Raw genomic sequence first — 20,346 nt, forward strand, 5'->3', positions numbered from 1 at the left:
AGGTAGCCAACCAGTGGTGCCAATCAGAAGAAAATTGGATCCAGGACAGAGGCAGGTAGCCGTTTCGGTTTTCTCAGGTTGCTAGGTGAAGCTGTGGAACCTGCAATTTTCGTTTCCATCCCTCCTTGGCTTTGTGATGTGGCTTACCCGATCCTGGTGAATTGATGCATGATAGGGCAGTTTTAGCGGTGTGGGGCCCTAATGGCAAGCCACGGCTCTGAAAGGGGCGTGGTTTCCACCCAAGAATTATCCACGTGATATATGAGATCTGGGATATTTGTATGGTATTTGTGATTTGACCGTCCAGAGAAGCCTTTCCTGAAAAGAACCTACCTACCTAGGCATGCATGATGGAATCTCTGTTTGCTAACCATCTGTTCCCATGAGTGGTCGTTGGAGCTAGCGCCCAACCGCCATCTGATAGCTCTGATAGCTCTGAGCCTCTGATAGCTCCCGCGCAGGCTAGAATGCCGATCCATAAACTTCCCCACTTAGTCTATTATTTCTCGGCTTTTAACAGGCGGGGCCTTATTTGCAGACTGTGCTAACTTGAAAAGACATGCTTGATATGGAAGGTCCATCCTTGTTCCAAATGACAAATACCTTACCCCTCACAAACGAGCTTGCAATCCAATGTGGAAAGAATCATGGAGATCGGATGAGGTGGTTAACGTCTATCCTCCCTCCCCCCAAATCCGCATTTCAGAACGTAATGATTATGGAAGACAGGAAAATAACATTTCTGCGCAAGGGTGGTCACGGTTGAGTATACAATAAAAATAAACCCATGCCCCAGCCGTTCCCCAATCTATGAGATGCTTTACAAGCAAGCATCACGAACTAACTACCTACCCATGCGCTCAGTACCAAACTTGTGGGCTCGCACGCCGCCGCTCTGGGAACTGCTGGCACCGGCTGGCACTATGACATGGCCCTCGACTCGATAGTAAAACTACCCGATATAAGATAGAATGTTGTAAAGAAGTGGGAAGGCTAAGAAGAAAATGTTAGCCCAACACTGAATATTCGTAAAGGAAACGGCAAAGACGAATGAATTTTGATATCTGTCATCTCTTCTCTTCAGCGTTTTTGCCTCGAGCCATTCCTAAGGAAATTCCAGAATGCGTATTGTAATGATCTAAGATTTGTGACTGATTCCGTCAAGTGCCTCCAGTATAATCGAGTTTACCCTGCGCACATAATAAGCCTTATAAGACTCTGACGACAAATGCCCGGCCACTCTGCGCTGGCAATTCGAGGACACCATCCATTGCAAGTCAATTAGTGACCGGATAACCAGATGAGATAGGTGTATCTATGGCGAGGAAGGCATGTTCCGCAGATTCGAGTTGAACGTCAACGAATTGGGAGGGGAGGGGAGACACTAGGTGAATATGGTCACGATGATTGCGTCTCCTGAAGACGCGGACAGGATGACCGAGAGAGAAGGGGCCTCACCCTTTCCTTACCTTTCCTTCACCATACCTGGCCTCTGTAGTAGGTCCTCGATTTAGACGATCCGAGCGTGTCCGGACGCCTTGACTTGTGATGGAATAGTGAGATGAGAGGCCTTAAGTGTCGAATTTTACTCCGTCCCTAAGGCACATAGCATGATCCCGGTTGGGAGTTGAGATACGCCAATTACGCCCAGATCATGAACGAACCCCATTTCCTAGAGATTGTGAAGTCGACAGAATTCAAATGCCACGGCGGCTAACCAGCCTTGGGCTAACCTTGATGGTCAATGGTGGCCCGGCTCAGTTATAACCATCCTCCTCAGGGAGGTCGCGGGCAAAACATTTCATTCATAGTCACGCTCATGACCATACACTCACCCAACGCATCCTCCCTGCCTAGAGTAGTGTTGAGATGGTTTCTTTATTGAGGATCAGCACGGCACTTTAAGGTACACAGCCCAACAGATTTCCCGGGGGTTTCTTTTTTTCGCGCCGCAACTCGGCCTCTTAGAGATCTGGAGACATGACTTTCGGATGCTGATAGGCTTGATACCCAAATGTAGGTATGGATATATGTATATCATAATAATGCCGATGGTTACACGGCATCCTGCAGTCTGGGCACCGCGATGCAAACGGGGGGGGGGGGCAGAGTTGGGCCCCTCCTGCTTTCACGAATAAATTGACACGACATTCCAACTGCATTTCAAGAATCGATTCGTTTACTGTCTCTGCATAGCCCGAGTTCTATCAGCCGACCACGGCCACCGCGCTATATTTGTCCCTGTTTGTTCACCGTCCCGGTGCAGCTGCAGGCCTTTGGCAGCGTCGTTATGGGCCGGGTAGGTATGCATGTTGGGAGATAAGCTACGACGGATAAATAATGATTGTGGAGTACGGTTCCAGAACATGATAACCGACCCAACCAAACCCGGCGCAGCCGTCGTTGGATGGGAATCAACTTTTGGATGCGCAAGGCTCATGTCGCAGTTCTCCCGTTTTTTATTACGCTCGCCGACGACGTGCGGCACCAAATCCACCCCCTTGCTTCTAGCGGAACAGCACTACCACATCATCATCCCACCATCCCACCAACCCCATGATTCCCGTCCTCCCACTCGCTGCTGCCTGTCGTACGTATCTGTAGATGCAGGCACGAATCAAACACTGTCTACTGCCATCCATCATTATGCCGTCCCCCACCCTGGTGGCTGCGGCAATAGCCGCCACCCTGCTCCTCGCCGGCGCCGCGTAGGCAGGCTCGCTGCACCCGCGAGCCTGCACCTTCACATGGACCGCGGCGGAGGGCGGCACGTGCGAGAGCATGTCTGCCGACTAGGACATCACGGAGGCGCAGTTCATCGCCCGAAACCCGTCGGTAGGCGACGGCTGCAAGAACGGCCTGGTCCCCGGCACTGACTGTTGCCTTGACCCCGACACGTTGGTCCTGGCGACCTCCTCGACGACTAAGCCCACCTCGACGGCGAAGTCGCCCAACAACCACCACGACGGCCCCCAGCGGGTCCGTCGCCGACCCAGAATGGGATCGTTGGCATATGTACCGAGTTTTACAAGGTTGTGTCCGGGGACACCTGCGCCAATATTGTGTCGCACTATGGGACGTTCACGATTGACGAGTTGTAAGTTTTCTCACTACATGTGTGTTAATTACAGCTTTGCCTTCTGACGAGAGCATCAGTTATAAGTGGAACCCTGCCGTCAGGAAGGACTGCAGCTCCCTCTTCCTGGGATACTACGTCTGCATTGGAATCCCTGGCACGCCCACCACTTCAGCGCCGTCGGACCCCACGCCGACTCAGGCCGGTATCACCAAGAATTGTGAGTCAGGACACTGGCTATCTTCGGCTTGGCGCGCCTTGCAATGCACTGCTGACTGGTGGACCTCCCAGGCAATAGCTACTACCTCGTCAAGTCCGGAGACATCTGCCAGAAGATTGTCGACTCGCACAAGGGGAAGTTTACCTTGAAACAGTTGTGAGTTTGCCTCATCCTGTCGTGGCTGGGAAGAAGGGGGTGGATATAGGATACTGACGTCTGTGATTTCTCAGCTATTCGTGGAATCCGGTTGTTGGTGTAAGTTAAATTATTTCACAGACACACGTCTGCGTCGGCGTGAAGGCGGCGCGTCGTATGGTGCGTATGTGAGCTTGGTGTGCTCTGGTCACCGCTGGACGGGTTTTGGCGCCGAGAACAGATGACAATAATAGGCTTCGGTATAAAGACGGACCACTGTCACATTTCAATGTATCCAAAATGTACTTTTCTAGTATTTAGTTTTATGAGAGTAGATTTTTAAGAAGTTGGCTTGATTGCTCGCTACAAGTGACCAATGACAGTTGGGAAATGATTGGGGTCGGGTAAGACTCCCTGAGACGGTGCCAATGATATGGGTGACTGCTCCAGTTCAGTCATACCAACAATTACTACCAACAATTAACTCGTGTAATTAAACCTACTTGAGGCCAGCCAACTGTCCATCCGACATAAAGTGCGACCCCCCAGCACACCGGAACCCCCCTGCCTGTTTAATCCACTCGTACCCCATCGGACAAACCCCTGAAACCTGCAACCTCCTGCGCATCTCCGCCTCCCGGTTCCGCCGCGCCTCTTCCTCCAGCAACCTCTTGACGATCTTCTCTCTTGCCTCGCCCCTCGCCTTCCGGGCGGCCTCCTCCAGACGTCGGTGCTCCTCGTCCCGCTTCTCCTCCGCCTCGCGGTCCCGCTGCAGCTGCTCCCACACCGCGTCGCTCACCCCGGCATCTCGCTTTGCAGCAGCCGCTGCCGACCCCGAGCCGTCCTGCGGGTGGATGACGTCGTCAACGAGGTCGTACTCTTCGTCTTCCTCGTCCTCTTGCAACTCCCTCTCGACGACTGGATCTTGCTGCTGGGCGCGCGTCTCAATCTTCGTCGCCGTGTCTGCCGGTCTCCGGGCAAGCTGTCCAAGATCCACCGGCGCGTCTTGCATCCCCCGAGGCAAAGAAGCCGCCAGTCCACTCTGCCCCTGACGCTTCGCGAGCATGGCTTTTAGTTGCTCCACCACGGCCTCTCCGCGAACAGGAATGCGACCCGCAGCAATCCCCTCCTTGGACCTAATCGCGTCATTGAACACCCCCTGCGCGAGCGTGATGACGTCCCGCGCATTCGCCCACCCTTCCTGCACCGCCAGCGCGGCGAACAGGCCGCGGACCGACGCCGCAAACGACGTCGTGGGTGCCTCCAAGGCAGACAGGTCGAGCTCCACGCCCCGATCTCCCAGGACCGTCCTCCGGCCGTCTAGGACCCGGATGAGCAAGGTGACGCACTCTTCCGGCGCGAGGGCGCGGAAGTCAATCGCCTCGGGGAACCGCGAGGCCAGGCCCGGGTTGACGGCCATGAGGCGGTTGATCTCCGTGTCGTAGCCCGCCAGGATGATGATCAGCTTCTTGTGGTACCTTTCCTTTGTGACCGAGTCGACGAGCTCGTCCACGGCCTCCCTGGCGAAATGCCCCTCGGCCAGGCGATACGCCTCGTCGACGAAGAGGACCCTGCCGAGCGCCCTGTCCAGCACCTGCTGCACCTTAGGCCCCGTCTGGCCGACGAACTGGCCGACCAGGTCCGTGGCCGAGCACTCCACCACGTCGGCGGCGGCGAGGAACCCCATGTCGTAGAACACCTTGCCCATCTTCCTGGCCGTCGTCGTCTTGCCCGTGCCGGGTGGCCCGCGGAACAGGAAGTTGAACGGGACGCCCTCGCGCGGGTCCAGGCCGAGGGCCTTGGTCGTCCGCGCCGTCGACTGGTAGCCCTCGAGCTGGGCCACGAGCTGGTCGCTGCCGACGGTGCCCTCGAAGAGCTTGCGGATGTTGGTCTCGGCGCGATCGGCCCGGTCGAAGTCCCCGTCAAAGTCTTGCGCCTGCAGGACGTTGTCGGCGGCGGCGGCCTTGTCCTTGGCCTTGGAGAGTCGCGTCTGGTGCCGCGCCTTGGCGGTGTCCAGGATGATGTCGATCTCGCCGGCGTTGCCGAAATTGGGCCGGTTGCGAGCCCGGCACAGCATGTCCATGGCCACTCCCCGGGCCTGGCCGGTGGCTCGGTACCCCTGATTCTTGAGCTTGAGGTCCAGTATCTTGCCGAGCTCCTCGTCGCTGAAGTCTTCAAAGGTGAAAGCCGAGGCAATGGGGAAGCGGCGGCTGAGTCCCGGATTGACGTTCTGGAACATGGTCTCCATCTGGTCTTTGTATCCCAGGAGGAGAACACATCGGTCATCGCCGGGAACGCTCTGCACGTCGGCCACGATCGTGTCGATGACTGCTGTCTTGTACGGATCCGAGGTGGAACCCGGAGCGCCGCCGCCTCCGTAGAGACCGTAGGCCTCGTCGATCACAAGCACTTTCCCGACGGTGGCGGCGAGGATCCCTTTCGTCTGCTGTTCCGATTGTCCTAGGGCAGCCCCCACAAAGTCGGAGGAATTCTTCGTCACCACTGGGATTCAGTCAGTAAATGCACCCCTGAGCCGACACAGCAGGAAAATGGTCGACACTTGCCTTCTCCCTTGGATAACAACCCAAGCGCAACCAGAATTTCCCCGTATAACTTAGCAATAGTGGTCTTCCCAGTCCCCGGGTTGCCGAGAAACACCTTATTGAGGGAGTACTCGATGGGAGGCTGCTCATCCAGCTCCCTCTGGTAGTTCTGCTGGATGCTATCAACCAGAGCCTGCACCGCGTCCTTGACGGCCCCCAGGCCGACCAACTCCCGCAGCTTCCGCCACGCCGCGCACTTCTCGAGGGCCTCGGCGGGTTTCGGGCCTATCATATCCTCTTTCGTGAACAAGAAGTCATCCGGCTTCGCACCCGCACGCCTCTCCCGCTGCAGCCGATCCGCCTGCCGCCGGGAGATCCTAGCAAGGACATTCTGCACGGCCCTCGCATTAGCGAACCCCTCCTTCCCGCGCCCGCGCCCGATCCTCCGGGCCACAACCCGGCAGCACAGACCGCCGACCCCGCCGTCGACGCGCATCCGACCGCCGTACTTCTTCGCGACGCCGAGCTCGAGGATGCGCCGCAGCTCGTCGTCGTCGTAGTCGGCGAACGCCATCTCGACGGGGAACCGGCCCGGCAGGCCAGGGTTGTGCGCGAACAGCCCCTCCATCTGGCGCGCGTAGCCGGCCAGCACGAACACCACCTTGCCCGTCAGGCGCTCGACCTCGGCCAGCAGGAAGTCGAGAACGCCGCGGCCGCCGGGGCTGTTGCCCGAGGTCAGCTGGTAGGCCTCGTCGATGAGGAGGACGCCGCCGCCCGAGTTGAGGAGATCGTCTAGAAGCTTCTTGGTGCCGGCTACGCCGAGGTTGGCGAGGCCTGAGCCGGTTGTTTCTTTGAAGGTGGTGCCCGGGATGATGCCTGCGTCGGTGAGGAAGGCGGCGTAGAGGCGCGCTACTGTGGTTTTCCCTGTGTGCGGCGGGTGTCAGTGTCAGTTGCAATCAGAAAAACATGCTTTGATTTTGGACTTGGGGATGGATCCTTACCGGTGCCGGGGTTCCCAAGCAACGAACAGCCGAAGCGCTCCGAATCCAGAGACACGCCCTGTCGCAGCGCAGTGTCGACCTTGATCTTGATGGACAGGAATTCCCGCTTCACCTCCTCAAGCCCAATCATGCCCATCAACTCATCCAGCGGCCTACTCCCAGCCCCCTCAAACTCCTTCATATGCTCCCAATCCGCCCTAGCCGTCCCCGGAACGACAGGCCCATCATCACCACCACCACCACCACCCCCGGGGGAACAACCACCCCTTCCCTCCCCCCTCTTCTCCCTAACCACCCTCGCCCTCTCCAGCGCAGCCAACTCCCCCCTCGCCGCCTCCAACTCGCGCCCCTGCTCCCTCTCCTCTTCCTCGTACCGCGCCTCCCTTCTCCGGCTCTCGATCTCCTCCCGCACGGCGCGCAGGCGCGCCGCGTACGCCTCTTGCCTCTGCGCGCGCGCCACCTCCATGGCCAGGTCGCGCCGCGCCTGCCGCTCCGCCTCGCGGTCCTCTGACGCGCAGGCGCTGCATCCACCGCGCGGCTGCCGCGAGCACGGGACGCGTGTTGTGTGCTGGCGTGGGCAGGTCTGGGATTGGAGCTGGCTGCATGGGATCTTGGTGTGGTCGGTTATGCGGTGGCAGCGGGATTTGCATTTGTGGATTCCGCATTTGAGGGTTGCGCCGCTGGGTTGCGAGGGTGGTTAGATTCAGGGGGGAGAGGTCTTGGGCGGGAAATAGGGGAGATACACACCAAACTTCCGAGCATCCTCCGTCCGGGCAAGACTTGGCAAAGTCGACAGGCTCCTTCAGTAGCGCCGTCCTGTCGGGATGTCTCTCGCACTTGACGGGCAGGCCGTCGTAAAGGTGGCCCTCTCGCTTCAGCAGCTCGAAGAACGGGTGCCACGTCTCCCTCCCCTTCTTGCTCTGCATAAACGTCTCCATGTTGCCGATTAAAAGCAGACAGTCGCGCGCCCTCGTGATGAGCACGTTCAGCCGCTCCGGCGCCGCCATGAAGCCGATGTCGCCGGACTCGTTGCTCCGCGTCAGGGAGGCGATGACGATGTCGCTCTCCTCGCCTTGGTAGTTGTCTGCTATCGTATTAGTTCCGGGAGGCCGCAATAGTAGATGGAAGAGGTACCAATGGTAGACACGCGGACGGGTTTCCTGTCAAGTTTTGCCGCCGCCTGGCTCAGCAGCCCCGCGCGGATCAACTCGAACCTGTCCAGCTCGCTGATCTCCGGGTCATGCTGGTTGCGGCGAAGGACTTCGGTCAGCTCCCGCACTTGGCCAAGGTATGGCGTTAGTATCACTATCTGGTCAGACTTATATCCTTGCTGGCCGAGATACTTGAGGCAGCGCAGCGCCATCTCGGCCTCGAAGCGGTTCTTCTTGCTCGCCTTCGTCCCCGCGTCTCGGCGGTCGCTGATTGCGCTGTCGATGTCTTCCATCTTTCCGTGGTTAAGGAACACGACGCGGTCTTGCAGCCCAATAATGGCCGGTCGGCCGCTTGTCTTGGGGCCGTCGTGAAGCTCGGGGTAGGTCAGCTCGCGCGGGAAGATGGATATCTCGGGAACCATCCGGTGCTGTTTGCAGAGCGTGGTGTGCGGCGCGCCCTGCATGATCATCCTCTCAAACAGCGAGCGGTTCAGGTCGAAGCCGTCGCCCCTCTCGACCGTCAGGGCGTAGTTGTTGACCTTGGGTCGCAGCTGCTTGTGGTCGCCGATCAGGATCAGCTGCTTGACCGTCGGGGCCATGGCCGTCAATATGTGGCTCTCCAGGATCTCTCCGGCCTCCTCGACGAGGATCACGTCGGGGCTCGCGGCCCGGATAATCCTCGAATATTTGGCGGCGGCGGTGGTCGTGCAGCCGATGATCCGTTTGCTCTTCAGAATGTGGACGTTGTTCTCCCCGAATTGCGTCTCGATCCTCTCCTGGAAGTTGTTGTATTGGCGAGCGAGCTCGTCGATGGCGCCTAGGCGCTCCTCCACCATCGTTCTCGTCCACCTCTCAAGGTGACCCTCGCGGACGGATTTGGTCATGGCCCAGACCGCGCCCTGATTCTCGGCAACATCCTTGAAAATCCCGGCATCTTCCCCTTTCCTCCACCGCTGGTAGAGGTAGCTGGGGCCAACTCTCTTGCCTTGTCCGCCAGCGCGTCTCCACCCGCCTTTGTCCACTGGAACGAGCAGCGCCTCGTAGAAATGGCGGTCGTCGGCTGAGAACTCTAGGTGTTCCGAGATATCTGCCCACGAGATGGAGAGCTGCTGATAGTGGGAGAACGCAGTTTTGAGTTCGTCGGCAGAGTCCCCCGCGTCTGATTTGAGGTCGTTGATGATATTCCAGGTCGTTGGCGCCCGTCTGTATAACCTTGTCTGCTCGGTCAGGAGAAGGGGTAGAGTTGCTGGTGTGCATTTGGCCTTGGAGCCTATTCGCACTATGTCGTTCTCGGGGATACCAGCCTTGGTCAAGTCCTCCAGAAATTGGTTCAGGGCGTGGTTGGTATAGCTGATGACTAGTATCTTGCAGGTGGAAAAGCGGTGAATACACTTCGCAATGTGGGCGCCGATGAACGACTTTCCAGTTCCTAGCAAGGCGACGTCAGCGAGTGGACTACCATTTGTTCGGGGTGCAAATTAGTTATCAGCGTGTTAATTAGGTACTTACCAGGGGGTCCTTGGATCAGGCTCACTCGCCGCGTTAGGGCACTGAGCAGCGCCTCCGTTTGGGCGCTGTCAAATTCGACCCCGGATTTAGCCAGCCTCAAAGACTTGGTACCACGTTCTTGCACCGTCAGAACAAGGTTTTTTAATCCCTCCGGTGGATTGAACTCGAGTTCAGCAGCAGCTGGGTTAAAGAGGGGGTCGTGAAGTGGCAGCTCTGTGAGTTCCTTCAGGCCGTTTAGCACGGGCTCGTAAGCAAACACAGGTGTGTCAATGAGGATAAACTGGACTTGCTTGGCAGTCTTCTGGTCAACTTGGAGGGCGAGGAGGGCCTTGTGGAGTCCCCGGTAGTCGGTGAACTGGAGCAAGACAACAGGCGGGGATTTGGCAAGAAGATCGGCATCCCGGTCGATGAAAGCGAACCCGTAGCACTCGTTGCCGCGGCACAGGACCCCGAACGTCTGGTGTTTGAGGAAGCTCGACTCGACCTTCAGGAACTTCTGGCGGCTTGTAAGATCCATGTCCTCGAGAAATTCAAGGCCGTCGTAGCACTCCACTGCCAGGCAGCACTTCTTGAACCGTCCCATAGACTCGTCGCCAACGTTGATGCTGACAGGCACGAGGCCGCCCAGGGCCAATGCCTTTCGCTTCCCCTTCTTCTTCCCAGTAGCAACTTGGATATCTTCGCGCAGCTCGCCGAGCATGTCTTCGCGGAGAAGGCGGAATTGGTTGTCGAGGTGAACGCGGGTGCGGTCGGGCAGATCCGTGTCGAACACCTCTCGGACGGTTTGGTAGTAGGGGGGCTGGGTGGAGAGGAGCTCGTCTGTCGTAGGGTATATCTGGATGTCCCGGAAGTTGGCGTGGTCGTTGTCGTGCCGCCCACCTGGACCGCCGATCTGAGGACCCAGACCCTGGCCAGGTGAGACCCGGAGCTGCAGCACGTGTTTGATCTTGTAGCCCAGTTCGCGGGTTTCATGGGATTCGGCCTTTAGCAGACTCTCTCGGCCCACAATGATCTGGACATCTGACAGAACGTCCACCTCAGTGTTCCGGGGGAGCGAGACAAGCTGCAGGGCAAGCCAGACAAATGGATAGAGTTGATCATGCGGGATATTACCGATTAGGAACATATTGAAGAGCATGTTCCACACAGTCGGGGGGTGAGCAATTGCGAGAAGCAGTTGCTGGAGGAGCTGGCCGTCGGCAAGGGCTTTAACTCCAGGGTCCGAGAGATACCTCAAGAAGGGAAGGGCGTGGGAGAGGGCAAAAGCTGACGAGAGATCGACACGGACTGCATCTCTGACGGCACTGACGCCAGACTTGCTGGCAATGATGGTTTCAACGCAGGAGCCGGGAGGCTGGCTGTTCTGGATGGCCTCGAGGAACAACTTGGCATCCACAGAAGCTCTGACGGGACGACTTCCGGCGAGGACATCGCGAAACAGAGCCTTGAGACGGGAAGCGCGCCGAGTAGCTTCTTGATTTGATGACATCTTTGAAGGCTGCGCCGGTTTATTCGGTTTTCTGACTTTGCGTAGGTTGGTCGATGAGGAGTGAGTTGTGATGGAGATGGGACAGGCGTGTTTAGACAGTTGCATCAAATAGGAATGAACTATCACACATATTAAGATCTCGAGGAACGATTTCGGGGCCCATTACATTCTTTGCGCTTGTAGTATGGCACAATTCAGGCCCCGTTTTCGCGGCCAGATTGGGCGGGAGCCTGGAGGCAGAGACCGGGTTGTTGGTTACTCAACGTCAAGCGATACCTACAACTGTCTCGGCCTGCACTATCTCCAGCGAATCAGCGATATTTTGGGAGAAAGGCGACTGTGAGTTGGCCGGCCTCCCACATGGTGCATATTGGGGAGAAGGCCCTGGGCCTCCAGCTGGATAATCATTGGACAGTCGCAGCAGATCCCACCCTGCCAACGTACCCCATCCAAAATGGAAGCCGGCGAGGGGTGTGAGAACACAGCGCTCGAATCCACTGGGCCACAATGAACCAAAAGACCCCGACTTACGACACTCACGACTACCATATTGCGACAGCCAAACTCAACCTCCAATCCGGCAAACCCGCAGACTTGTTTCGAATGTCAAGCCCATCGAAGTAATTAATGCCACCGGCCCTTGTACGGGACGGAGACTTTGTTCGTTGGTCATCTTAATAGCACTCGGATACAAAAATAAACTGGCCGAAAAGTCTCCGCACGCGTGTCTTTATATATTTATCAAAGGTGCAAACTCAAAACTGAAAACCAAACCCACAACAACATTCTAATTACCAAATGTCTCGGGATATCCTAATCGTCGGCGCTACAGGCCAGCAAGGCAGGGCTGTAATCAACGCGCTGTTTGCACCTACTGCTCACCATGGTCCTCCAATCCGCATACTTGCCTTGACAAGGTCTGCGTCATCACCAAAAGCCCAAGCCCTGCAGACATCCTATCCAGATATTGTCTTGGTCGAAGGCGACACGCGCAATCCAGCACCCATCTTTGCAGCCAACCCAAGCATTGCAGCAGTCTTCCTTGTCACTGTCCCTCCAGATGAAGAGGAGCAGGCACTGCCGTTCATCGAGGCCGCAGTCGCATCCGGCACGCATGTAGACCATGTTGTCTTCACCAGCGTCGACCGAGGCGGAGATCTCGAGAGCTGGACTCATCCAACTGAAGTGCCTCACTTTGCCGCAAAGCACCGCATCGAGATACGGCTACGTCAGTTGTGCGACAGCGCGGGTAGACGATGGACTATCTTGAGGCCTACCGGCTTCATGGATACATACAACCCGGGCTTCTTTGGCAAGCTCATGGCATCGCTCTGGAGAACAGGCGCGCCAAACCACATGCGCATGCAGCTGGTCAGCACGCACGACATCGGAATCTTTGGCGCCAAGGCACTGTCGAACCCGGAGGAATGGGCGGGGAAAGCAGTGGCTCTGGCAGGCGACGAGCTCAGCTTTTCCGAGCTTCGAGATATTTTCGGGCGGACGGTTGGCAAGGAGTTACCACAGTCATATAGTGTACTGGCTTGGGTAGTCTTGTGGTCGGTGAAAGATGCCCGCAAGAGCTTTGAGTGGTATAACACGGCCGGCCATGGAGCAGACATTGCTAGCCTCCGGCAGCAGCACCCCGACTTGCAGACGTTTGAAAAATGGCTTCAAGAGTCAAGCCAGTGGAAGAAGGATAATGGTGTACTTTAAGAAGCTTGGTATAATTAATAGCTTGTCAACCTGAAGTAGTTCAGACTGCCGCTCTATCTTCGGTGCTAAGCCGCTATTGACAGTAGTCTTCTTCGGCTTGCTAACTTTGCACAAACTATGGCATTTGGGAGGGGACTTATCACTGCGCCCCCCGCGTGGGCACATTGAATGGTCTCTGTATTTTGGGAGACCGGTGACTGTGAGTTGGCTGCCGGCCTCCCGCATGGTGCATATCAAGGAGAAGGCTCTAGGCCTCTGGCTAGATAATCATTGGACAGTCGCAGCAGACCCCACCCTGCCAACGTACCCTGTCAGGGATGATTTGTGAGCCCATCCAAAAAGCCGGCGATGGGCCTCTGCTCATCAGGCAACTGATTCGGTGGGATGTGTCAGGCTGTTAAGTCATCGAGTTTGCATGAGCAAATATTCCGCGGGGGCACACAAAAGAAAAATGCAAAGGAAGCAAAGAGGTTAAACTGGCCCAAAGTCGAGGCAGAACAGCACCCAGCTGAGGAGCCCTTAGAAAACGACGGCCGCGCATCATGGCCAACAAAACGTGCATGTCTGGGTGCCAATGCCACCAACGGTTACTGGCGTGGGCAGGCATCCGTCAGCATCATTGGAAGCCATTGAACCCCCACCAGTAAAGCCTTGCAAGGCAGTCTGACCAGTCAAATGTGATCCGGCATGTAGTGGACAAATTCCTGAGTGGCAACCATTACAATGGGGTTTGAAGAAGGCCAAAGCCTTCCCCCAGCCTTCTTCCCCCAGTCCTTTATCCCAACCACGTTCTCCAGCTCTGGACTGGTTACTCTCTCATTCCTGGCACCCAAAACAGCACCCAAAACAACTGCGTCACAATCATGTCATACTGGACCCAGCGCGCTCAGTCTTATCAGAGGGGACGTTCAGGAGGAGGAGTAGGATCGCGTCCAAGAGGTGGAGGACGCTGGCGGAAGGATGATGATGTCCCTTCCACACCTTCCCCGCCTCTTGGCTCCCTTATCTCGTCTCTCCGGAAGGACGATATCGACGACGCTGCGGAAGGGCTCGCCAAGTCCGCAGTAATCCGAGACTGCAGAACAGTTGCGTCATACAACTGGCTGGAGAAGAAGGGCTCGGAGGCGACTGTACTCGTTCCTGGTAGGGTTGAACCACTCCCTCTGGGTAGCTTCCTCTCCTCACAATCATCTCTCAGGCAAGCCTCCCCTGTGGACTCCCCTTCCAAGATCAGTCCAGCTCCAAGAAGACAGCGGGACGTATTTCCGCGATAAGAATGCCGCTCGGTTTCCCACTCATCCCCTCGAACCCGCGGTCGTCACTTGCCTGTCCGAGGCTCCCAAGCTCCCCGCCGGAGTCGACGTCGTGGCCTGCGGGAGCACACTGGGCAACCTCCTCCGCTTCATTCGCGGGCAAGACAATACGTTTCGCATACTTGTGGAGAAGGTGCATAGCACCGTCTTCTTCGTCCGGCGTGAGAATTCCCCTACCGAGACCATTCCTGGCGTCCGTGGCTATGGCCATTCGTTCCCTGACGCGTACACAACCTGGGAACCCGATGTCAAGGGATCCGCATCCCACCAGCGTGTCATCCACTACAGCTTCGGCGGGCTCAAGTTTCTGGTGCGGTTTGAGGCCGACGGGTACGTCAAGGGGGCCTTGGATAAGCGTGCTGTTGGCAAGGCCGTAGCACCTTCTATCGACGACCTAGCCGGGATCCTGTCCGACAGCACAGTCACCTCTCAACTTTCGTCATCCGCATCTGCACCCCCATCTAAGCTGCAGATAATGCCCGGCGGAAGCACCATCGACCAGGGGCTCGTCTTCGATCTGAAGACCCGAAGCATCAAGTCACAGGACAAGGACCATCTCGGAGACGAGCTACCGCGGCTGTGGGTGTCGCAGATCCCCAACTTCATCCTCGCCTTCCACACCCGAGGCCTATTCAAGAAAGAGAACATCCAGATCAGGGACGTCCGAGAAGACGTGAAGAAGTGGGAAGAGGACCACAACCCCGACCTGGCCCGCCTCGCCGAGCTGATCCACCGCGTCATCGAGATGGTGTCCGCCGCACCAGGTGGCAAGCTCGAGCTCTGCCACCGGACCGTCGGGACGCTGGAGGTGCGGAAGCAGCTCCCCGATGCTGGTGATGCCCTGTCACCCGAGGTGAGGGCGAAGTGGGAGGAGGCCTCGCTCGATCAAGTCGCCGTGGCCGACGACAATGTATTGTTTGCTTGGGATGGCGCTGCGGAAGTGGATTATACGGCCTGCTCCGCGACTTGCGGGTATTGTGGGCAGTGTACCTGCTGAGGTCTGCCTTGGTGTTACCCCTGAATTCATTTCTCTAATTTAACCAGGCCGGAGATTGAAATATGAACAACTATGTTGAACTTAATATTGAAAATACCTTCCCCATGTTTGCTTCCATTCTTGAGAAGGTGCTGGTGGCAACTTGATATCAGTGATATATAAGGGAGGTAGAGTAAATGAAGCACATTGCTAGTCCCAACTACCCTTACTGTCAACTGTTAAACATTAACGAACTACATATTGTTCAACAAACTTAAATGGGCTTGATTCCTTGGATGTGAGTGCATAAAATTCTGAATCGCGAGATCTGCTGTGGGTTTCGCAGTCATCATAGTAATGCAGCAAGTGAACTCAAACTGATGGCAGTGGGATATGGCGACGTCGAAGGAAGTCTGTTAAGCCAACTGTACCAACTTTCGCGGCTATTGAAAACACACTGGAGGTTGCATATTGAGATTGAGGTGATATCAAGTTGAATCACCTGGCATAATGATAGTGGACTGAATTCCCAGCAGGGCGCCACGGACATTCTACAAAAGTCCGATCCTCAGTTTCCTCGAGTCGGGCTTCCCCACTGGCCGGCCGAGCTCATCACGCGGCCCGTTGCTTTCTTTTTTTGCTTTTCCTTTCCTCATGCGGTATTCTATACCACAACGAATCGGCATCGATATAATTCCAATCTCCGCGAAAAAATATTGTTGGCTCCATTATCTTGTGCTGAGTTTCATGTCTCCCGGGCGTCTCCCAACCTCAAACCCTCATTCTCCACGTACAGCCTTAAACCCGCAAATTGACCAACAACAAATTGCTTCAGGGATGGCCTCCGCATTTGATATTAATTCCCTATTCAGGGTCGATGGTATGGTTGCCGTCATCACGGGCGGCGGAACGGGTATGAATCACGTAGACCGCAACCCCCGGCTCCTCCAGGGAACCGATCCCCCAACCAGACTAACCGCCCCAACCCAGGCATCGGCCTAACAATGGCTCGCGCCCTAGCCACAAACGGCGCACAAAGGGTCTACATCCTCGGCCGGCGCCTCAACGTCCTCCAAGCCGCAGCCGCCGCTACCCCGGGCCTAGTCCCCCTGCAATGCGACGTGACCTCCAAGGACTCGCTGCAAGCCGCCGTGGACCGGATCACGGCCGAGACGGGGCACATCAACCTCCTCGTAGCCAACTCGGGCGTCGGCGGCCCGCCCAACCGCTGGGACCCCAACCTCTCTGTGCGCGACCTCCGACACGCCCTGTTCACCTCGGTCGCCCCCTCGGCCTTCACCGCCGCCCTGGACGTCAACGTCACGAGCGCCTTCTTCACCATCACCGCATTCCTGGAGCTGCTCAACGCCGGGAACGGGCGCGCCGTTGACGGCGAGAGCGGGTCCTTCGGGGGCCCCGGGCTCGGTTCCGTCGGCGGCGGCGACGTGCAGGCCGTGCAGAGCCAGGTCGTCATCACGAGCAGCATGGCCGCGTTCAGCAGGGTGAGTTTGTCGCCGCCGGCGTACGCGGTGTCCAAGGCCGCGGTGGTGCAGATCACGAAGCAGGCGAGCAGCATGCTGGCCAAGCATGGGATCCGGGTTAATGCGCTTGCCCCTGGGTGTAAGTTCATGGTTCTCCCCTTTTTGTTCTCCCCCGGTCTTCCCCTTTGGCTGAGGTGCTTACACTCGGCAAGTGTTCCCCTCCGATCTGGCGGCGGGTATGATAGGGGACCGCAAGCCGGAGCTGGAGCCGTACGGCGACCCCAAGTTTATCCCCGCGCGCCGCTTCGGCGGTGACGAGGAGATGGCGGGGACGATTCTGTACCTCGCCAGCCGGGCGGGGTCGTACTGCAACGGTCTCGTGCTGCTTATTGACGGGGGCCGGTCCGCCGTGATGAGCTCATCCTACTGATAGGCGAAGGTGGTCTCTCGTGCCCCCTGCCTTGGGCATTGGCGGGATCTAAACTGAGTGGGATCATACTCATTTAACGGTCAAAGGGTAGGAAAACGACTGGCATTGTCCATCCAAAACGGGAATACATGAGGTAGCCTCTAGATACAGGTATTGGATACAACAAAATCTATTTTGAAACAAAGCGACGATTTTTCATCTTTTTTTTTCCCTTCCCATTTTCCTTCATTTCCCTTTTCCTTTCCCTGGGACAGATCAAGACCAGAACATGGTCAATCCAATCAAGGTCCCTCTCTACCCTTCAGATCTGGTCTGCGAGGGGCTTCGGCTCGCCGACTTTAGGTCATGCTTCTTCACAACTTGCCTGCAAACACAAAATCTCGTCAGCAATTCACGTCTTTCTGCAAATGGAAAAAAGGGGTCAAGGGATATACTCACAATGTCGACCTATCCCCCGAGCTCCTGACCATAACCAACTGCTCCTGCCTCACCCTAACAGTCTGCTTCTTCCCCCTCGTAGGCCCCCCACTCCCCGATCCTCCCCCCCGGATCCTAGGCCCCGCCTCCCCTGCAGCAGTGACGACGACCCTAGCCCTCAGCCTCGCCACCCGCGCCCCCTGCCTCGTGGCCTCCGCCGCCGACGCCTGGCACGCGGCCCCGAGCTCGGCCACCCGCCCGTTGGCCTCACCCAGGCGGCCCGCGAGGCTGCCGTTCTCGCCCACCAGCGCGGCCACCTGCTCCTCGAGCTTGGGCACCCGCGACGCCTGCCCCTCCAGCTGCACGTTGTGCGCCTCGAGCTCGGCCACCCGCTGCTCGAGGGCGGCGGCGGCGGCGGCCGAGGCTGCGGACGGCTCGGCCGCCGCGGCGAGGTCGGCCTTCAGCTGGGCGTTGGCAGATTCTAGTTCCTGGGTCTCGGATTGCAGCTTGGCGACCTCGGCTTCCGAGGCGGTGATGTCGTCTTTCAGCTGGGTGATTTCGGCGGCCTGGTCTGAGACCTGGGTCTTCAGCGATGTGGTTTCCTCCCGGAGGGCGTCCCGCTCGGCGGTGAGTGCTGTGATCTGGGACTGCTGTTCCGCCTTCTCGGCTTCCAGGGTCTCGATTGTCGGGTTGGTGGTCCCTTCGTCGTCGGCTTTGAGCTTGTCCACCTGCTCTTGGAGCTCTTGCTTCTCGCCGGCGACGCTCTCGAGCTGGGTGTTTAGGCCGTCTTTCTCTCCTTGCAGGGCCTCCAGCTGGGATTTCAGGTCACTGCTTTCGCCCTCGAGGGTTTCCACGCGGGCCTCGAGGCCGTTCTTGTCTTCCTCGAGGGTCTCGACTTGGGCTTGGATGGATCCCTTCTCTTCCTCGGTGCCGGACAAGCGTTCCTCGAGCTCCTTCTTCTCTCCTTCGAGGCTGTCGATGCGGGCCTGGAGTGTCTCCTTTTCCTCCCCAAGTCGAGATAGTTCATCCTGCAGCTCCTTCTTATCGCCTTCGAGACCTTCGACTTGAGCCTGCAATGTCGTCTTGTCGGCCTCGAGTTCTTCAACCTGGGTCTTCAATCCCTGGTTCTCCTCCCCAAGGCCCTCCACCCTCTTCAACAACTCCTCCTTCTCCCCCACCAACCCATCCCTCTCCCCCTCCAGCACCTTCACCCTCTCCCCCACCGGCTCCGACTCCGCCCTCACCTTCTCAAGATCCGCAACCACCTCCGCATACCGTACCTCATGCGCCGCCGCCTCCGCCAGAAGCGCATCAACCCGAATCCTCAGCGCATCCCCCGCCATCTCCGCCCCCGTAATCCTCTCAAGGAAGTACTCCTCCCGATCCGTCTTCTCCCTCCCCAACGCCCCCAGCCGCTCCTCAAACCCATCCCTCGCCTCCTCCGCCTCCGCCAGCGCCTTCTTCAACCCATCCCTCTCCCCCTGCACCTCGACCAGCGTCCTCGCCGCCTCGCCGACCCGCAACCCCAGCTCGTCCAGCAGGCGCGTCTTCTCGTCCGCCTGCGCGGCGAGGTCCTGCGCGCGTGCCCGCTCCGAGTCCAGCTCGTCCTGCGCGTCGGCTAGGGACTGGGCGGTGGACGCGGCGCGGGACCGGAGGTCGTCGGATTGGCGCTTGGCGGCTTCTAGGTCGGATAGGAGGGTGGTGGTGCGGGCTCGCTCGGCGTCGCGCTCGCGCTCGGCTTTGGATTTGTCGTTGTGGAGGGAGGTGAGGCGGGAGAGGGTGGTTTCGAGTTCCTTGGTGGAGGTGGTTTGTTGCTCTAGGAGGGAGGAGGTCTCTTGTTTTAGGTGGTCGATTTTGTCGAGGAGGAGGGCTTCGACTTTGTTGCGGTGCTGGCCGCTGATGCTGCTGCTGCTGCTGCTGCTGCCCTCCTGGCTTGGTGGTTGGGAGGGGACTTCGATGTGCAGCGTGCGGTTGGCGGTCTTGACTGTGATCCCTGTCGACTCTGGTGGGCGGGAGACCTGTTGGGCGCCCCCAAAGCGGTTCGCCAGTTTGCCCTCTCCGGAGGGTCTGGGAGTGTCCCCGCCGCCTTCGGAGGCGATGGTCGTGGCACTGGTGCTGGCTGAGAGCAGGGACGAGTCGTCCCCCTCGGTGTCGGATGGGGACGAGCGGTGCCGCGGGAGGGAATCGGTCGAGACCCCTTGTGACTGAGACCTCTTCCGGATGGTGTATGTCCGCCGCGAGTTGGTTAGCCTTGCGGCTGGGTAGTAGAAGGCCGGCCTCTTTACGGGCGGTGGAGTCGGTGCCTCCTTCAGTTCCTCCCGGGAAGTCGACCCGGCATCTGAACCGGCACCGATTGTGGGTTGGTTGGAGGCCATGGATATCTCGGACAGATTCGAAAAGCTCCTCCTTGAGAGTCGAGGAGGTGTTCTGAACTGGCGTCGTTCAGGGGAGCTGGTCCGCCCGACCCGTTGACGGTCTCTCGTCATGGGCCTCACTGGTGGAGGGTAGGCCATGGTTGTGTCGTATTGTCGACGGTAGTGTCGCGTGTGGATGTCGATGTGCGATAATAATCAGCGCAAAAGGTGTGTATAAGCTGAAGGCAATGTTGGTTTTGGTCTTGCAATTGAGTCAGGTAGCTTGTGCTTCCAGAAGATCTCGAGAGGAAAATAGAAATGGTGTTGTTTTCTCATGGTCTTCGGGGAGGAAACTTGGAGTGTGAACTAGAAAAGCAGGAGACTGGAATGCAGAGGCTGAGAGAACTTTCGCCAGTGCATGAGGCGGGCGCGCTTCGTCGAGTAAAGTATCAGAATTTGTGCATTGCCAGGGTTACGCGGTAACCAGGGCAGTCCAACCGGACTGGTCCATGGGGTTCTCCTGCATTCCCATGGCAGT

The 20,346-nt window shown here is 57.8% G+C and overlaps 6 protein-coding genes across 6 annotated transcripts; 4 read left to right on the forward strand and 2 right to left on the reverse strand.

Moving 5' to 3' along the window:
* Nucleotides 1-2,646: 2,646 nt before the first annotated feature.
* Nucleotides 2,647-3,777, forward strand: QBC33DRAFT_570776 (uncharacterized protein; the record flags this gene model as incomplete). Its single annotated transcript, XM_060430582.1, has 5 exons — nt 2,647-2,664; nt 2,797-2,979; nt 3,033-3,097; nt 3,157-3,296; nt 3,368-3,777. 5 exons carry the CDS (start codon nt 2,647-2,649, stop codon nt 3,454-3,456), a joined length of 495 nt encoding a protein of 164 aa, XP_060282866.1. The 3' UTR covers nt 3,457-3,777.
* Nucleotides 3,778-3,930: 153 nt separating this feature from the next.
* Nucleotides 3,931-11,124, reverse strand: QBC33DRAFT_559965 (NFX1-type zinc finger-containing protein 1; the record flags this gene model as incomplete). Its single annotated transcript, XM_060430018.1, has 6 exons — nt 3,931-5,933; nt 5,996-6,898; nt 6,976-7,655; nt 7,723-8,059; nt 8,110-9,555; nt 9,636-11,124. 6 exons carry the CDS (start codon nt 11,122-11,124, stop codon nt 3,931-3,933), a joined length of 6,858 nt encoding a protein of 2,285 aa, XP_060282867.1.
* A 775-nt stretch (nt 11,125-11,899) lies between these two features.
* Nucleotides 11,900-12,882, forward strand: QBC33DRAFT_541677 (uncharacterized protein). The gene has a single exon (XM_060428186.1). The coding sequence runs from the start codon at nt 11,923-11,925 to the stop codon at nt 12,835-12,837; it is 915 nt and encodes a 304-aa protein (XP_060282868.1). The 5' UTR covers nt 11,900-11,922; the 3' UTR covers nt 12,838-12,882.
* Nucleotides 12,883-13,302: 420 nt separating this feature from the next.
* On the forward strand, nt 13,303-15,332 carry QBC33DRAFT_541679 (uncharacterized protein). Its single transcript, XM_060428187.1, has 2 exons — nt 13,303-13,980; nt 14,036-15,332. The coding sequence occupies exons 1-2, from the start codon at nt 13,701-13,703 to the stop codon at nt 15,145-15,147; spliced, it is 1,392 nt and encodes a 463-aa protein (XP_060282869.1). The 5' UTR covers nt 13,303-13,700; the 3' UTR covers nt 15,148-15,332.
* Nucleotides 15,333-15,789: 457 nt separating this feature from the next.
* QBC33DRAFT_541682 (NAD(P)-binding protein) lies at nt 15,790-17,223 on the forward strand. Its single transcript, XM_060428188.1, has 3 exons — nt 15,790-16,039; nt 16,117-16,746; nt 16,820-17,223. Exons 1-3 carry the CDS (start codon nt 15,874-15,876, stop codon nt 17,035-17,037), a joined length of 1,014 nt encoding a protein of 337 aa, XP_060282870.1. The 5' UTR covers nt 15,790-15,873; the 3' UTR covers nt 17,038-17,223.
* QBC33DRAFT_588921 (uncharacterized protein) lies at nt 17,114-20,070 on the reverse strand. Its single transcript, XM_060431567.1, has 2 exons — nt 17,476-20,070; nt 17,114-17,401 (listed from the first exon to the last, which is right to left on the reverse strand). Exons 1-2 carry the CDS (start codon nt 19,965-19,967, stop codon nt 17,332-17,334), a joined length of 2,562 nt encoding a protein of 853 aa, XP_060282871.1. The 5' UTR covers nt 19,968-20,070; the 3' UTR covers nt 17,114-17,331.
* Between the last annotated feature and the right edge of the window lie 276 nt (nt 20,071-20,346).

The sequence above is a fragment of the Phialemonium atrogriseum genome, assembly GCF_030411735.1.
Source record: "Phialemonium atrogriseum strain 8032-3 unplaced genomic scaffold QBC33scaffold_15, whole genome shotgun sequence".
Lineage (NCBI taxonomy): Eukaryota > Fungi > Ascomycota > Sordariomycetes > Cephalothecales > Cephalothecaceae > Phialemonium > Phialemonium atrogriseum.